Genomic DNA, 18421 nt, shown 5'->3' with positions numbered 1-18421 from the left:
CTCTGCTTCAAGGTCAGCCGGTATTGATCCAGTGGGATAACATCACGGCAGTCGCCCACGTAAACAGAAAGGGCGGCACAAGAAGCAGGAGGGCAGTGGCAAAACTGCAAGGATTTTTCGCTAGGCGGAAAATCATGTGATAGCACTGTCAGCAGTGTTCATTCCGGGAGTGGATGACTGGGAAGCAGACTTCCTCAGCAGGCACGACCTCCACCCGGGAGAGTGGGAACTTCATCGGGAAGTTTTCCGCATGATTGTGAACCGTTGGGAAAGACCAAAGGTGGACATGATGGCGTCCCGCCCGAACAAAAAAATGGGACAGGTATTGCGCCAGGTCACGAGACCTTCAGGCGATAGCTGTGGACGTCCTGGTAACACCGTGGGTGTAACAGTCGGTGTATGTGTTCCCTTCTCTGCTTCTCATAACCAAGGTATTGAGAATTATAAGACATAGAGGAGTAAGAACTATACTCGTGGCTCCGGATTGGCCAAGAGGGACTTGGTAACCGGAACTTCAAGAGATGCTCACAGAGGACTAATGGCCTCGGGAGCTAAGAAGGGATTTGCTTTCAGCAAGTACCATGTCTGTTCCAAGAGAAACCGTGGCATCGGCCTTTAAGAAAGGACCTGCTCCAGCAGGGACCTTGTCTGTTCCAAGACTTACCGCGACTGCATTTGACGGCATGGCGGTTTGAACGCCGGATCCTAAGGGAAAAGGCATTCCGGAAGAGGTCATACCTACCCTGGTCAAAGCCAGGAAGGAGGTGACCGCACAACGTTATCACCACATGTGGTAAAAATATGTTGCGTGGGTGAGGCCAGGAAGGCCCCACGAAAAAATTTCAACTAGGTCGATTTCTGCACTTCCTGCAAACAGGAGTGTCTATGAGCCTCAAATTGGGGTCCATTAAGGTTCAAGTTTCGGCCCTATAGATTTTCTTCCAGAAAAAATTGGCTTCAGTTCCTGAAGTCCAGACGTTTGTCAAGGGAGTATTGCATATACAGCCCTTGTGTGCCTCCAGTGGCACCGTGGGATCTCAACGTAGTGTTGGGATTCCTCAAATCATATTGGTTTGAACCACTCAAATCTGTGGATTTGAAATATCTCACATGGAAAGTGACCATGCTGTTGGCCCTGGCCTCGGCCAGGCGATTGTCAAAATTGGCGGCTTTGTCTTACAAAAGCCCATATTTGATTTTCCATTCGGACAGGGCAGAACTGCGGACTCGTCCCCAGTTTCTTCCTAAGGTGGTGTCAGCGTTTCACCTGAAACAACCTATTGTGGTGCCTGCGGCTACTAGGGACTTGGAGGACTCCAAGTTGCTAGACGTTGTCAGGGCCCTGAAAATATATATATATATATATATATATAATTCCAGGACGGCTGGAGTCAGAAAGTCTGACTTGCTGTTTATATTGTAGGCACCCAAAAAGCTGGGTGCTCCTGCTTCTAAGCAGACTATTGCTCGTTGGATTTGTAGTACAATTCAGCTTGCACATTCTGTGGCAGGCCTGCCACAGCCAAAATCTGTAAATGCCCATTCCACAAGGAAGGTGGGCTCATCTTGGGCGGCTGCCCGAGGGGTCTCGGCTTTACAACTTTGCCGAGCAGCTACTTGGTCAGGGGCAAACACGTTTGCTAAATTCTACAAATTTGATACCCTGGCTGAGGAGGACCTGGAGTTCTCTCATTCGGTGCTGCAGAGTTATCCGCACTCTCCCGCCCGTTTGGGAGCTTTGGTATAATCCCCATGGTCCTGACGGAGTCCCCAGCATCCACTAGGACGTTAGAGAAAATAAGATTTTACTTACCGATAAATCTATTTCTCATAGTCCGTAGTGGATGCTGGGCGCCCATCCCAAGTGCGGATTGTCTGCATTACTTGTACATAGTTATTGTTACAAAAAAATCGGGTTATTTTTGTTGTGAGCCATCTTTTTTAGAGGCTACTTCATTGTTATCATACTGTTAACTGGGTTCAAATCACAAGTTGTACGGTGTGATTGGTGTGGCTGGTATGAGTCTTACCCGGGATTCAAGATCCTTCCTTATTGTGTACGCTCGTCCGGGCACAGTACCTAACTGAGGCTTGGAGGAGGGTCATAGGGGGAGGAGCCAGTACACACCATGTGATCCTAAAAGCTTGCTTTTGTGCCCTGTCTCCTGCGGAGCCGCTATTCCCCATGGTCCTGACGGAGTCCCCAGCATCCACTACGGACTATGAGAAATAGATTTATCGGTAAGTAAAATCTTATTTAAACCGACACCTGGAACTTTAATACCGTTGGCAATTGTACAAACTCTTTTTACCAGGGCTCTCCGCTTTGTGGTGTTTAGGAATAATACAGAAAATAGGGTATATGGTAACTAGAGGAAGAATTATATATTTATGCTGTTTGTAGATGCAATTTCTGCTTGTTAAACTGGGGAAGGGGCGGTCAGCGTGCTGGGCGGCCTTGCTCAGTGATAGATGGTCAGCGTGCTGGACGGCCTTGCTCCGTGATGGGTGGTCAGCGTGCTGGGCGGCCTTGCTCAGTGATGGGTGGTCAGCGTGCTGGGCGGCCTTGCTCAGTGATGGGTGGTCAGCGTGCTGGGCGGCCTTGCTCAGTGATGGATGGTCAGCGTGCTGGACGGCCTTGCTCCGTGATGGGTGGTCAGCGTGCTGGGCGGCCTTGCTCAGTGATGGCTGGTCAGCGTGCTGGGCGGCCTTGCTCAGTGATGGGTGATCAGCGTGCTGGGCGGCCTTGCTCAGTGATGGGTGGTCAGCGTGCTGGGTGGCCTTGCTCAGTGATGGCTGGTCAGCGTGCTGGGCGGCCTTGCTCAGTGATGGGTGGTCAGCGTGCTGGGCGGCCTTGCTCAGTGATGGGTGGTCAGCGTGCTGGGTGGCCTTGCTCAGTGATGGCTGGTCAGCGTGCTGGGCGGCCTTGCTCAGTGATGGCTGGTCAGCGTGCTGGGCGGCCTTGCTCAGTGATGGGTGGTCAGCGTGCTGGGCGGCCTTGCTCAGTGATGGGTGGTCAGCGTGCTGGGCGGCCTTGCTCAGTGATGGGTGGTCAGCGTGCTGGGTGGCCTTGCTCAGTGATGGGTGGTCAGCATGCTAGGAGGATTGCAAATTCTGTTAATTATTAGAATATGCAATCCTTACTGAATCAGGCCCCGTGTTGTGTGTTATCAAGAAGAGTTTTGAAGAGTTGAATCGTACTCTGCCTTTAGCCGTTTTCTGCCGTTGCTGTTAATGGACAGGATCCAGTAAAAGTGGACTTCTTATAGTAATGTAGTAATACTCTCAGGTGTATACTCTGTAAGCACATGCCTGCACAGCTGCCATTTTTCATGCTACGGACTTGCTAGTCATCGCAGGTGACTCTGCCGTCCAACGAAGAATATAGACGACCCCCCCCCCCCCCCCCCCCGGTGCCATCGCAAAGTGCTCAGCAGCTGCGTACGCACATGCAGCACCGACGCAATAACACAGAACATGGAGCCTATGGCTACACAGACTGACTACGGCAGTAGCGACACTGGCACCATGTTTCTCTACATACATGATCGCAGCTGAAGGCACGCGCTGTGCCAATAATCGCGCCGTTGCGTGAACACCGGCTTTGCGTACAAACGTGAACTAGGCCCGATGTTTCAGACGCAATGCCGGAGCTCATGGAGTGTGTACAGAGTCGCAATTGCGATTTCAGGTGCGCACATGGCGAAGTACGTCACGGATGTATTGGGCATTACTGAGCGGTGAACGAAAAAATACTTACCCCCTCCGATGTCGAGATCTTCAGTGACTGAATGCCAGTTTCCAGTGTCGGTCATCTGTCCGCTGGCATCTCAACGAGCGGATCCCAGCAGGTATAGCGTGATGTCTCTGTCGTCTGGTACCTCTTTCTGTGTAGTAGAACGGGTGCAATGCTCAACATTTGCCAGGTGAGGGCGCCTGAGAGCCTCGACATTACTTGTACAACTCCCATTACTGTACTCTTTTTGAGGCCTTTTTTGAATCATAAGTTCACAGGGATTGCTGGCCCTTGTAGCGCCTGCTTTATGGAGGCTTTGGGGTACCAGCTTGTTTCAGTGCAAAATAAAAATAAAAATGCATATATGACGAAATATGGGTACTCTGGTTGTGTAGGGCTCATCCTATTTGCGATGGGGGGGGGGGGCTAATCACGTGTTTGTAAGTGTGTGTAGCTACGATGTCTGCATTGTACATACATAGAGGAGGCTGTTGTATTTAGTCTTCTGTTATTTAATAGCCGCAGCATTCAGGGGAGGGATTTATATAGATTGTGACCTTGCGAGCAGGGCCTTCCTACCTCTATGTCTGTCTGTTTTTACTCAGTTTTGTTCTATTACTGTTATTCTAATTGTAAAGCGCAACGGAATATGCTGCGCTATATAAGAAACTGTTAATAAATAAATAAAATAATCATTTATTGTAAACTTTGTTTAATGCACAAAATGATTAAATATCTTGTATAAAATGACTTTCAGGCTGTGTGTATATGATACATAAATGTGTTCTGTGTTTAGACTTGGGTCCCATCCACGAGATCTCCCTATGGTATGCAAATATTCAAAAATACTGAAAAATCCAATATCCAAAATGTAATGATAAGTTAAATCCACTCTGTCATCTATTTTATGGCCTACACCGTACTGCCCTCTATCAGAGAATAAACGGCACGTTTCCGTAACGATACCGGGAAAGTATGACGTCATATTACCGTTATCTGGTCTGTGTGATCGCATGTACAATGCTGTGCCCTGGTTACACTAGCAAGTGCTAACGGTGTTCTCTGTTTAATTAATACAAATGGATGTTTAATTAGTACACAGGGAAAATGCTGAAGTCGTTCTAATTATAAATGTAGGCGAATACACTGAATCATGAGATGTTCGGGATAAACACAGTGGGTATTGCTAATATATTGATTAAGCTTCTTTGAGAGGGGGGTGGCAGATTTAGCAAAGCTTGGAGAAAGAGAGATAAAATACCAGTCAATCAGCTCCTGTCCTGTTACAGGCTGTATTTGAAAAATGACAATTAGGAGCTGATTGGTTGGTACTTTATCTCTCTCCGAGGTTTGATACGTCTCCTCCAGGATCTCTTTTTTTTGGGGGGAAACTGCAAAACGTACAAAATCCTGTTTCTTCCTGCAGTTATAGAGGAGCTCTGCTAAACAAGGTAAGCAGGAGGGAAATGCCATGCACAGTGGGTGAAAAGACGGGAATTATTTCAAATGCATTTTGCATCAAATAGCATGAAACCTCCAAGTCCCAGGCATATTTCACATTCTAGATCCCATATATCTGTATGATATTATCGCTGTAATCTATGCCTGATGTGGGCCTGACCGTTGCTGTTGGTCTTTGCTGCTGTCGTTATTTGCTCATGGTTTCTCCAGAACTTTTCTCCTGTGCCTCTTACAGATAATGCCATCCAGGTGGGGACCATGGTGATCAATGGTATTTCCAGTCTCACTCTGCTGAGAAATTCCTCTACTTACGCCTTGCCGAACGCGCCCACGCTCGCCGTCCTGGATGACGACCTGGATGAGAAAGGTACAAAATTCAATCGCCCTCCAAAATATGGAATTTAATTACCCTTTTGGAATGATCTAGGGAATGACTTGGACGCAGTGGAGCTTTGATTTTTGTCTTTGCAATGTGTGTTAGTTGCACCACACAAGCATCCCGATTGGGTCCGTACAGAGTCGCAGTACAGATTTAGATGTAGTAGAGATGTATTGGAAATGTATGGGCACTCCTGGACCGTTACCGCAAAGGAACAGGGAGGTGACTTATCAGATGCACAGAGATGTGTGTTTTATGGGAGTCTTGCAGGCGTGTGACCCGCGTCTCTCCTGTCTTCTTGGTTTCGTTTTGGAGATTCTTAAAGGAATCATGGAGATGCATTTGCCATATTTTTGTTATGTATAAATACATTAAACTCTAAATGTGCAGAACAGAGGACGCTGCATGGTGAATGCAGCGTTCTGTCTGTATATTGGTGGTCATTCCGAGTTGATCGCTCGCTAGCAGTTGTTAGCAGCCGTGCAAACGCTGTGCCGCCTCCCACTGGGAGTGTATTTTAGCTTAGCAGAAGTGCGAACGAAAGGATCGCAGAGCGGCTACGTTTTTATTGTGCAGTTTTAGAGTAGCTCAATACCTACTCAGCGCTTGCGATGACTTCAGACTGCTCAGTTCCTGTTTTGACGTCACAAACACGCCCTGCTTTCGCCCAGTCACACCTGCGTTTTTCCTGGCACGCCTGCATTTTTTCCGAACACTTCCTGAAAACAGTCAGTTGACATCCAGAAACGCCCACTTCATGTCAATCACTCTGCGGCCAGCAGTGCGACTGAAAAGCTTCGCTAGACCCTGTGTGAAACTACACCGTTCGTGGTAATAGTACGTCGCACGTGTGCATTGCGCCGCATACGCATGCGCAGAAGTGCCGGGTTTTTTTGCCTCATCGCTGCACAGCGAACGAATGCAGCTAGCGATCAACTCGGAATGACCCCCATGGTACATACACTTGCACCTTCATCACCCACTGGCACAATGTGCTTTACAAAGGTGACCGGATCTCATTGTCTCTGCTTTCCTGGTCTAATCAGTTATGCTCCTCCTACCCTTTGTCTGGGGTACATGGCCACAAACCTGGGGGTTTCTCCCAATTTACAGGAAAGTTGCTGCAAACAGAGGAAGGAACTGGTCATCTCCTGACTGGTTTTTCCAATATTACCATTAAGGATCCAGTCACGTTCCATTATATTATTGTAGGTGTTGTCTCTGTTGTATTTGGACCAGTATCACCGCCATTGATGCCAGCCTTAGCCCATTAGATTCTCCTACTAGATTTATGTCTAAAAATAAGAATACAGTATACTTTCATTATTAATTCATTTTGATAAGTGGCATGTTTGGACACTTATAAAGGAAAGCTGTGCGAGGAATTGGCTTTTCTGGTCTTACCTGGATTGTATTGTTTCAGGCTGCCCGGAGCATCCGCACTTTGATTCCCGGAACACGATCTTTGAGCTGGACCCATGTAACGGTGACGGGAAAGTCTGTCTGGTTTACAAGAGCTCAAAGCCAGGTTGGTTGAAGATATTTTTTTTATATATTTCCTGGTCTGTGTAACATTGAACCTCAAGCCCGCAGCGTTCATCACCAATTAGAGGGCAATGTCCGATTGTAGTCACTCATATTACAGATGTAACAGGGAAATAGATGGATAATGAGCAGCAATGCCCTGAGGTTATCATTAGTGAACCATGGGTTTTCTGTCTGGTCTGTGCACATTGCAGCTGTAAGGATGATGCAGACAAGCAGCCAGTTCTACCAATGCACAGTCCGCAATCTGGGATTGTGCTGCTGTGACCCATTACACACGGGAAAATGAGGCAAAACTGCTCAGTCCTGCAGTCTGTAATGTGCACATTAATGGTATGCTGGACTGATGTGTGCATGATCCCTCACACACCTTCTGTACAGCCCATTTGTAGACTCTACCTCTGTAGTCACGTTACAGGTCCAGTCCTTGCTTCTTACATTCCAAAAAACTAGAAATAATGGAGAGATCTGATCTTCAGCAAAGGAGAGCTCACATTTATCGCTGGGTGAATGGATTTGTCCCCTTTGGGAACACTCCGATTACTAGTTACTGGTCTCCTGTGCAGTAGATCAGAGATGGGTTCTCTACCATTAGCGGATAGAAACCACCAGGCCAAGCTGTTAGAGTCTCAGGGGCTGGAGACATCCTTAGGATTCAGTCTACTATCATCCCGTATGTGAAGTGACCTGGGCAACTGGTTGGCCAACAGTGGCCAGTGCCCGTTCAGCATACCTCCCGACAGATTTAGTTTAACCCCTTAACTGCTGTGGGTGAGCTGGACATGCCCCGGGGATATACCACATGGCTGCAACAGGCAGGTTCCGCTCAGACTTTGCAGTACACTGGGTTACAGGGAGATAGGAGATACTCGGTAATCATTTAGCTGGTGATCATTTCCTTAATGTGATGGGGGAGATAATTGTCATCCTGATGGCCTACTGATGGGGCAAGCCTCTGAGAGTCCCTTCTTTCATACAGTGGTATACTATGGAAGCTATATTGCCTCATCACAGATCCTAGAACCTCTGTCCTATAGAAGAGACAACTCCTGCACAGTATATGTACAGATAAATACACACGGAGACTAGTGGTCCTAGTCTTTCCTCCCCAAGACCTTCATCTGTTCAGCAAGGCCTGTGAGAGCTTATGGGCATAGGGCTTCCGCAGTGTTACTAGCTCAGAGAAGGTTCAGGCTCACATGTAGCTTCCGCAGTGTTACTAGCTCAGAGAAGGTTCAGGCTCACATGTAGCTTCCGCAGTGTTACTAGCTCAGAGAAGGTTCAGGCTCACATGTAGCTTCCGCAGTGTTACTAGCTCAGAGAAGGTTCAGGCTCACATGTAGCTTCCGCAGTGTTACTAGCTCAGAGAAGGTTCAGGCTCACATGTAGCTTGGAACCCCCCATGTTGCAGCTATCCTGCCAGGTTCCACCAGGAGATTATTCAGCTGGAGCGATAGGATAACAGTGTACACTCTCTCTTGCTTCTTATAGTCTTCAGCAGCTGGAGGACTAATACCTGCATGGGCAGTGCAGTTGGGTATATATAGAGTATAGTGGTGGGGGTTTGGGGGCCCTATTATCCATGATTAGATGCCCAGTGAGTAAGAGGATATCTCCACTCCATTTTACACCAACAGCGGATCCCGCTCTTTTTCTCCCCCTTCCTCATTTTCTTGAACTCTCATCAATGATTCTGGAGAGGAGGCTAATCATACGTTCATGACCTACTATCATACCATACTGCATGTGCCCAACCCCGCCCGATCTTGGAAGCTATACAGCATAGGGCCGTGTCAGTACCTGGTGGGAGACCACCTGGGAATACTCGGTTTAGTAGGTCTGATATAGGATAACTCTGGTCTAACATTGACAGCAGATTCAACCTGTCATTCTATCCTTAGTCCAACCCTTTGGACACAAAATATAGCTCCATATGATGTGTTACCCACCTATATAGACAACTTACCTGTATTTAGTGTAACTAACTGAGTCACAGCACTCTATCTGATGTACAGTCTCTTCTTCACCCAGAATTTGGTGAAGTATACTAATCTCTCTGAGTATACACTGGCAACTTAATAGTTACACTATCACACCTACCTTTGAGCCTACTCATTAGAGCTGGTTCAGGTACCACAATACATCCTATTGCAGGACTTCTTAAGTGAGGTCTATTTCCGTCACCGCTGCCGCCTGTTCTAATAACCGATATTCATCGGAGAATATATGAATTTATTCATGAATATACCCCTATTTTCCTTTTCTTTAGTTTAAGGGACTTTATTCTAAATATATCAATAAAAGTTATATTTTATAGTTTTTCATATATACATTAACATATGTCATTCTTCTAAGAGTGCACCAACCAAGAGTCTTTCTTCTTTTCTTTTTTGTTATACTGATATCTCCATTCCATAAGGCAAATGTTAGCTGCTATTTGGATGTACAAGGATAACGAGCTGTTCACCAATTCTGTGTTTCTCGCCCCCCCCCCCCCCCCCCCAGGACAGGCAATCCCCGATCCAACCATCTGGTTCCTAGACCGGGCACTCTACTGGCACTTCCTTACAGACACCTTCACGGCATATTACCGGCTCCTCTTGTGTCACCGCGGCCTCCCACAGTGGCAGTATGCCTTCACCAGCTACGGGCTCAGCCCGCAGGCCAAGGTCAGCAGCCGGAACCCATGTTACTGCCATAACGATCTTTCTCTGATCATTTTAGGAATGTATTCTGGTGACCGCCGTTTGTTATGCGTAGAAAAAAACAATGCAGTAAAATAAAGAGACAGAATGTTTGGCAGAAGGCCATGATGGGAAGCTGAGATACTGATTGGCTACAGCTCATTCTAACTCCTCCCACATTATCTGCAGATAGTCCATATGTCTCCGGTTGTCAGAAGTGATGACAATAGGTTCTGTGACCCTTGCTAAATGCAGTAAGGGCTGACCATCTTATCTAAGACCACTGGTGTGCTGGTTGATTTAGTGATGTGATTAGGATGGTCTAATTACTCAGTACTGATAGTAATATAATAGCAGCAAATTATATTGCTATGCCAGGCATCAATGGCTGCTAACACAGCAATTGTGTATACTAGCTGTACACCACTCATGTACACCTGGGTACACACCTGTACAGTCATCTCGCAGATCATAAGATTTACAATCCCTTGGTGAGCTGTAAGAGTGTGGACGCACTCATGATCAGCATCATCGCAAGAAATCCGGTCTCGTCTGCTGATCTGGTCTATGGAAGCCCTGAAATTTCTGTGACACACCTGGAAGTGTGTAGGCACCACCGAACATTCTGTCCTGGACCTCTGCCGGTACTTCTCCAGTCACGGTCCTTTCAGCAGGTGGATTTGAGAGACGAGAATTGTGTATGGCATGGTAGATTGTATAGGTGTGCACGCATGAATCATTGGGACTTTCTATCCTACGTGTAATTGTAGGAGGAATTGTAAAAGTGTGTTCCCAGCTTAACACTATGTACTAAGGGGGTCATTCCGAGTTGTTCGCTCGTTATTTTTTTGTCGCAACGTAGCGATTAATCGCTAATGCGCATGCGCAATGTCCGCAGTGCGACTGCGCCAAGTAAATTTGCTATGCAGTTAGGTATTTTACTCACGGCATTACAAGGTTTTTTCTTCGTTCTGGTGATCGTAGTGTGATTGACAGGAAGTGGGTGTTTCTGGGCGGAAACTGGCCGTTTTATGGGTGTGTGCGAAAAAACGCTACCGTTTCTGGGAAAAACGCGGGAGTGGCTGGAGAAACGGAGGAGTGTCTGGGCGAACGCTGGGTGTGTTTGTGATGTCAAACCAGGAACGAAACTGACTGAACTGATCGCAGATGCCGAGTAAGTGTGGAGCTACTCAGAAACTGCTAAGAAGTGTCTATTCGCAATTTTGCTAATCTTTCGTTCGCAATTTTGATAAGCTAAGATTCACTCCCAGTAGGCGGCGGCTTAGCGTGTGCAAAGCTGCTAAAAGCAGCTTGCGAGCGAACAACTCGGAATGACCCCCAAAAGGTATACAGCGCTGCTTTCAGGTACGTAGCAATCTGCACAATACATTTATCTGTCCTGGAGGAGTGATTGAGGCTTACCAAGAGGTTTCTGTCTGGCGATAGTTGCTAGGGTGACAATAGCATTAACAACGGGGATAAAAAGGCCACAACATTGTTTTGGTTCCAAATGTTTAAATAATGTTTGTTTTCATGGTGAAATTGCATAAGCCCGGTGAGTATATTACCATGTGTATCTCTCTACGGCAGCAATGGATGAACATGTACAGTCCCATCACCTTCAACCCCTCTCAGCTGGCGGACGAACAAGATTATTTCATCAACAAGTTGGATCCCAGCAAAATCTTTAAGAGCAAGAATAAAACCCCAGTGACCAAGAAGAAGCTGCCAGCGCCCCCAAGTGGCTACCAGAAAGCCTCCCTCGCGTCCTCCAAAAACCCAGCACCCCCTAGTGGCGTGTCCCGGAAATGAACATTGCCTGCTCCTAGCATACAGGAGTGACTCTGTATATAAATGTATTTATCCACCTACTGTATGTGCGGACATACGCGGTGACTATTGACCATTGTGTAAATGTAAAAAGGCTGGTTCTTGTTTTATGCTTGCTCATATTAAATGCAAATACTGTCTGGATGATTTAGCTGGCCTCTAGCTTTGTGAATTAGGATGGATACACTATATATCAGTGCAGCTACTGTCATTGCAATGACAGAAGAACCAATGAAGGGAACCGATCACTCGGCGAGACATTAATGATCTGTACTCGCCGTCCGTAGACTGTTACATTACTGATATGCCAGGTTGTTGCTGTCCGCTGTTTGTGTGGGAGTCATTGCTTTTGTATCTAGGCGTGGACGCTTGTTTGTGTAAATGAGATTACTAGTGTGGCCTTGGCATATTTTATCTCCTTTGTGATAATAGGTAGCCCTTATTACTGAGTGCATCAGAGTCCTTGCACGAGCACAGCGCATTGGTTGTAGATATCAGTACCTGACTCATACAGTTATATACCACTATTCCTGCCTCAGCCCTGGGCTGCAGCACATGTCCCCACTACACTAGACAGGGGGACGGCAGTTCTGTCTATGGTAAAAGTGACCATGAATGGTCCTAAAACTCCATCCTTCATTAATGCCGGACATTCTGTACAAGGTCTGTGGCAGCCGGAAAGGCGCGCGGTCTCCCATTACTCTGTGTATGTGTAGGCACATTTGAATGTTATAGCTATACTGTGTATATCTATCTATCATCTGATCTATGTATGTGTGTATGTTCCAGCATAACTCTGGAATGCCTGGAGCAATTTACACCAAACTTGGTACACATATGACTTACGATCTGGAAACAAACACTGTGGGGGTAAGACACACCTAGGGGTGGGGATGGGAAAGGGGTGACATTTAAAAATCCACAGTTGTCGGGGTCGCTGAGATGACTAGTGACGAGCCATAAGGGGAGCGAGAAGCTAAGCAAGGAGACCTTACATATTTAACATGCAGGGGGCAGAGCTTGGCCTGTCGTTCCAGCAGTTACAGCTCTGAGCAGGGTAGCATCAGAGGCGGGACGGGGCAGAGAAGGAGGCGGATTATTCTCCTCAGCACCAGCAGTTACAGCACTGAGCAGGGCAGCATCAGAGGCGGGACGGGGCAGAGAAGGAGGCGGATTATTCTCCTCAGCACCAGCAGTTACAGCACTGAGCAGGGTAGCATCAGAGTTGGGACGGGGCAGAGAAGGAGGGGGATTATTCTCCTCAGCACCAGCAGTTACAGCACTGAGCAGGGCAGCATCAGAGGCGGGACAGGGCAGAGAAGGAGGCGGATTATTCTCCTCAGCACCAGCATGTACAGCACTGAGCAGGGCAGCATCAGAGGCGGGACGGGGCAGGGGAGGAGGCGGATTATTCTCCTCAGCACCAGCAGTTACAGCACTGAGCAGGGCAGCATCAGAGGCGGGACGGGGCAGAGAAGGAGGCGGATTATTCTCCTCAGCACCAGCAGTTACAGCACTGAGCAGGACAGCATCAGAGGCGGGACGGGGCAGAGAAGGAGGCGGATTATTCTCCTCAGCACCAGCAGTTACAGCACTGAGCAGGGCAGCATCAGAGGCGGGACGGGGCAGAGAAGGAGGCGGATTATTCTCCTCAGCACCAGCAGTTACAGCACTGAGCAGGGCAGCATCAGAGGCGGGACGGGGCAGAGAAGGAGGTGGATTATTCTCCTCAGCGCCAGCAGTTACAGCACTGAGCAGGGCAGCATCAGAGGCGGGACGGGGCAGAGAAGGAGGCGGATTATTCTCCTCAGCACCAGCAGTTACAGCACTGAGCAGAGCATTATCAGAAGCGGGACGGGGCAGAGGAGGAGGTGGATTATTCTCCTCAGCACCAGCAGTTACAGCACTGAGCAGGGCAGCATCAGAGGCGGGATGGGGTAGAGGAGGAGGAGGATTATTCTCCTTAGCACCAGCAGTTACAGCACTGAGCAGGGCAGCATCAGAGGCGGGACGGGGCAGAGAAGGAGGCAGATTATTCTCCTCAGCACCAGCAGTTACAGCACTGAGCAGGGCAGCATCAGAGGCGGGACGGGGCAGAGAAGGAGGCAGATTATTCTCCTCAGCACCAGCAGTTACAGCACTGAGCAGGGCAGCATCAGAGGCGGGACAGGGGCAGAGAAGGAGGTGGATTATTCTCCTCAGCATCAGCATTTACAGCACTGAGCAGGGCAGTATCAGAGGTGGGACGGACAGAGAAGGAGGCGGAGTATTCTCAGCACCAGCAGTTACAGCACTGAGCAGGGCAGCATCAGAGGCGGGACGGGGCAGAGAAGGAGGTGGATTATTCTCCTCAGCACCAGCAGTTACAGCACTGAGCAGGACAGCATCAGAGGCGGGACGGGGTAGAGGAGGAGGAGGAGGATTATTCTCCTCAGCACCAGCAGTTACAGCACTGAGCAGGGCAGCATCAGAGGTGGGACGGGGCAGAGAAGGAGGAGGATTATTCTCCTCAGCACCAGCAGTTACAGCACTGAGCAGGGCAGCATCAGAGGCGGGACGAGGCAGAGAAGGAGGCAGATTATTCTCCTCAGCACCAGCAGTTACAGCACTGAGCAGGACAGCATCAGAGGCGGGACGGGGCAGAGAAGGAGGTGGATTATTCTCCTCAGCGCCAGCAGTTTCAGCACTGAGCAGAGCAGCATCAGAGGCGGGACGGGGCAGAGAAGGAGGTGGATTATTCTCCTCAGCACCAGCAGTTACAGCACTGAGCAGAGCAGCATCAGAGGCGGGACGGGGCAGAGAAGGAGGAGGATTATTCTCCTCAGCACCAGCAGTTACAGCACTGAGGGGAGCATCAGAGCCGGGACGGGGCAGAGAAGGAGGCGGATTATTCTCATCACTAGCAGTTACAGCACTGAGCAGAGCAGCATCAGAGGCGGGACGGGGCAGAGAAGGAGGTGGATTATTCTCCTCAGCACCAGCAGTTACAGCACTGAGGGGAGCATCAGAGGCGGGACGGGGCAGAGAAGGAGGCGGATTATTCTCCTCAGCACCAGCATTTACAGCACTGAGCAGGGCAGCATCAGAGGCGGGACGGGGCAGAGAAGGAGGAGGATTATTCTCCTCAACACCAGCAGTTACAGCACTGAGCAGGGCAGCATCAGATGCAGGACGGACAGAGAAGGAGGCGGATTATTCTCCTCAGCACCAGCAGTTACAGCACTGAGCAGGGCAGCATCAGAGGTGGGACGGACAGAGAAGGAGGTGGATTATTCTCCTCAGCACCAGCAGTTACAGCACTGAGCAGGGCAGCATCAGAGGCGGGACGGAACAGAGAAGGAGGCGGATTATTCTCCTCAGCACCAGCAGTTACAGCACTGAGCAGGACAGCATCAGAGGTGGGATGGGGCAGAGAAGGAGGCGGCAGATTATTCTCCTCAGCACCAGCATGTACAGCACTGAGCAGGGCAGCATCAGAGGCGGGACGGGGCAGAGAAGGAGGAGTCGCATTATTCTCCTCAGCACCAGCAGTTACAGCGCTGAGCAGGGCAGCATCAGAGGCGGGACGGGGCAGAGAAGGAGGTGGATTATTCTCCTCAGCACCAGCAGTTACAGCACTGAGGGGAGCATCAGAGGCGGGACGGGGCAGAGAAGGAGGCGGATTATTCTCATCACTAGCAGTTACAGCACTGAGCAGAGCAGCATCAGAGGCGGGACGGAACAGAGAAGGAGGCGGATTATTCTCCTCAGCACCAGCAGTTACAGCACTGAGCAGGGCAGCATCAGAGGTGGGATGGGGCAGAGAAGGAGGCGGCAGATTATTCTCCTCAGCACCAGCATGTACAGCACTGAGCAGGGCAGCATCAGAGGCGGGACGGGGCAGAGAAGGAGGAGGCGCATTATTCTCCTCAGCACCAGCAGTTACAGCGCTGAGCAGGGCAGCATCAGAGGCGGGACGGGGCAGAGAAGGAGGTGGATTATTCTCCTCAGCACCAGCAGTTACAGCACTGAGGGGAGCATCAGAGGCGGGACGGGGCAGAGAAGGAGGCGGATTATTCTCATCACTAGCAGTTACAGCACTGAGCAGAGCAGCATCAGAGGCGGGACGGAACAGAGAAGGAGGCGGATTATTCTCCTCAGCACCAGCAGTTACAGCACTGAGCAGGGCAGCATCAGAGGCGGGACGGGGCAGAGAAGGAATCGGATTATTCTCCTCAGCACCAGCAGTTACAGCACTGAGCAGGGCAGCATCAGAGGTGGGATGGGGCAGAGAAGGAGGCGGCAGATTATTCTCCTCAGCACCAGCATGTACAGCACTGAGCAGGGCAGCATCAGAGGCGGGACGGGGCAGAGAAGGAGGCGGATTATTCTCCTCAGCACCAGCAGTTACAGCACTGAGCAGGGCAGCATCAGAGGCGGGACGGGGCAGAGAAGGAGGCGCATTATTCTCCTCAGCACCAGCAGTTACAGCGCTGAGCAGGGCAGCATCAGAGGCAGGATGGGGCAGAGAAGGAGGCGGATTATTCTCCTCAGCACCAGCAGTTACAGCACTGAGCAGGGCAGCATCAGAGGCGGGACGGGGCAGAGAAGGAATCGGATTATTCTCCTCAGCACCAGCAGTTACAGCACTGAGCAGGGCAGCATCAGAGGTGGGATGGGGCAGAGAAGGAGGCGGCAGATTATTCTCCTCAGCACCAGCATGTACAGCACTGAGCAGGGCAGCATCAGAGGCGGGACGGGGCAGAGAAGGAGGAGGATTATTGTCCTCTGCACCAGCAGTTACAGCACTGAGCAGGGCAGCATCAGAGGAGGGACGGGGCAGAGAAGGAATCGGATTATTCTCCTCTGCACCAGCGGGTATATCCCGTTGTGAAATAAGACACAGAGACTACAGATTTTCTTACAATTAAATCTTTGTGATTATACTTGAAATTCCGTAGCGAAGCACGGGTATTAAGTTAGCGGACAATCAGGTCATAACAGCGCGTGTACTGCAATGTGCACGCGTGTCTGACAACAACAACGCCGTTTAACCCCATCCGTAACCTAACCTAAACCCCTCTAACCTAACCCTAATTCTCCCCTTCCACAGCCTAACCCTAACCTCCCTCTAGTGCCTGACCTTATAACCCCACCCATAAAATAACTAAATATTCCGTACCTGATCCGCTCACCATTTTCCTGAGTACACTTGCTTCCCCCTATCCCTGTTCTGCCTGATCAGGCTGTAATTAGGCACTCACTGCAGCCACCGCATATAGGGCCTGGTTCAGAGGTGGGCGCAGCTGAGCAAACGCATGTTAGAAGCCAAACATATTTCCAGAAAGTTACAAGGGACAGACGGGCTGCTCAAGGAATCGATATAGCGACCGATGGTGGAGACATCGGATCTGCCAGAGCACTTGAGCATCGCTCAGATAAGAAAAGTGGGTGTGGCAGGACTTACTCCGTGCGTCGCGCAATTTTGGGGAAGGGGAAGGCTGACACTGGCGTTTGCGGATTTTCGCACTTGAGCATCCATGAGTAATCGCATCTGCGCATGAACTGCACGCACCACTGAGTCAGGCCCATAATCTCCGCCGAGCCTCACACATAACACGCAGACTCGCTGTCCGCAATGTGCTCCCTCACTGCTAAGCGCCACCGGAGGAACTCGCGCTACACTATGCATCCTTTCATCTTGCTGCGCTGCCCGTCACTTGCCAAGCAAGCGTTCTTGCCTTCTCAAATACCATCCAGTCTCCGAACACCCATCGCCACTGTGCGACCATCAGCGCATCTCTCTGCCACCTGCACTTCCACCCACACAGACCACCATTTTGCCACGCACTTTAAAGTAACAAAATGAGTCCAATTTGACAAGACATTTCCTTGTGCCAAATCCCACATGCCCACCCACCTCCTGCTGCCATCCCCAACCCACCTTCACTTAATGTTCTCCAGTAATGGAAGACTAAGGGGGTTATGTAATAGGTTCTGAGATTCCGCTACCGGTGTGACTTCACTGAGTTTGCTGCTAAACCGGCCTTATAGCAACTCGCTGCTTTATATTTAGTAGAGAACTCACACCCTCACTGCCCCCTTCATATCACTCTAACTGCCCCTCCCCTCTCTCACTGCCCCCTTCATATCACTCTAACTGCCCCTCCCCGCTCTCACTGCCCCAGACATATCACTATAAGTGCACGCCCCCCTATATCCCTCACTGTGTCCATTCACGTCACTCTCACTGCCCCTCTCCGTGTCACTCTCACTACCCCCTCCATGTCACTCTCACTACCCCCTCCGTGTCACTCTCACTGCCCCTCTCCGTGTCACTCTCACTGCCCCCTCTGTGTCATTCTCACTGCCCCTCTCCGTGTCACTCTCACTACCCCCTCCATGTCACTCTCACTGCCCCCCTCCGTGTCACTCTCACTACCCCCTCCGTGTCATTCTCACTGCCCCCCTCCGTGTCACTCTCACTACCCCCTCCGTGTCATTCTCACTGCCCCACTCCGTGTCACTCACTACCCCCTCTGTGTCACTCTCACTACCCCCTCCGTGTCATTCTCACTGCCCCCCTCCGTGTCACTCACTGCCCCCTCCGTGTCACTCTCACTGCCCCCCTCCGTGTCACTCTCACTGCCCCCCTCCGTGTCATTCTCACTGCCCCCCTCCGTGTCACTCTCACTACCCCCTCCATGTCATTCTCACTGCCCCTCTCCGTGTCACTCTCACTACCCCCCTCCGTCTACCCCCCTCCGTGTCATTCTCACTGCCCCTCTCCGTGTCACTCTCACTACC

The 18421-nt window shown here is 50.0% G+C and overlaps 1 protein-coding gene and 1 pseudogene across 1 annotated transcript in view; both read left to right on the top strand.

The window, feature by feature from the left end:
- The window catches only part of LOC134928363 (tubulin polyglutamylase complex subunit 2-like), a 38246-nt gene extending 26467 nt beyond the window's left edge, over nt 1-11779 (top strand). Inside the window, exons 3-6 of the mRNA XM_063924008.1 lie at nt 5433-5564; nt 7000-7104; nt 9627-9790; nt 11396-11779. Coding sequence (XP_063780078.1) covers nt 5433-5564; nt 7000-7104; nt 9627-9790; nt 11396-11617 — 623 coding nt within the window. The 3' untranslated portion in view covers nt 11618-11779. The remainder of the gene's footprint in view (nt 1-5432; nt 5565-6999; nt 7105-9626; nt 9791-11395) is intronic.
- LOC134930354 (5S ribosomal RNA) lies at nt 8844-8961 on the top strand (annotated as a pseudogene).
- Nucleotides 11780-18421: the final 6642 nt, after the last annotated feature.

This window comes from Pseudophryne corroboree, chromosome 5, assembly GCF_028390025.1.
Source record: "Pseudophryne corroboree isolate aPseCor3 chromosome 5, aPseCor3.hap2, whole genome shotgun sequence".
NCBI lineage: Eukaryota > Metazoa > Chordata > Amphibia > Anura > Myobatrachidae > Pseudophryne > Pseudophryne corroboree.
This window is presented reverse-complemented; position numbering and strand designations above follow the sequence as displayed.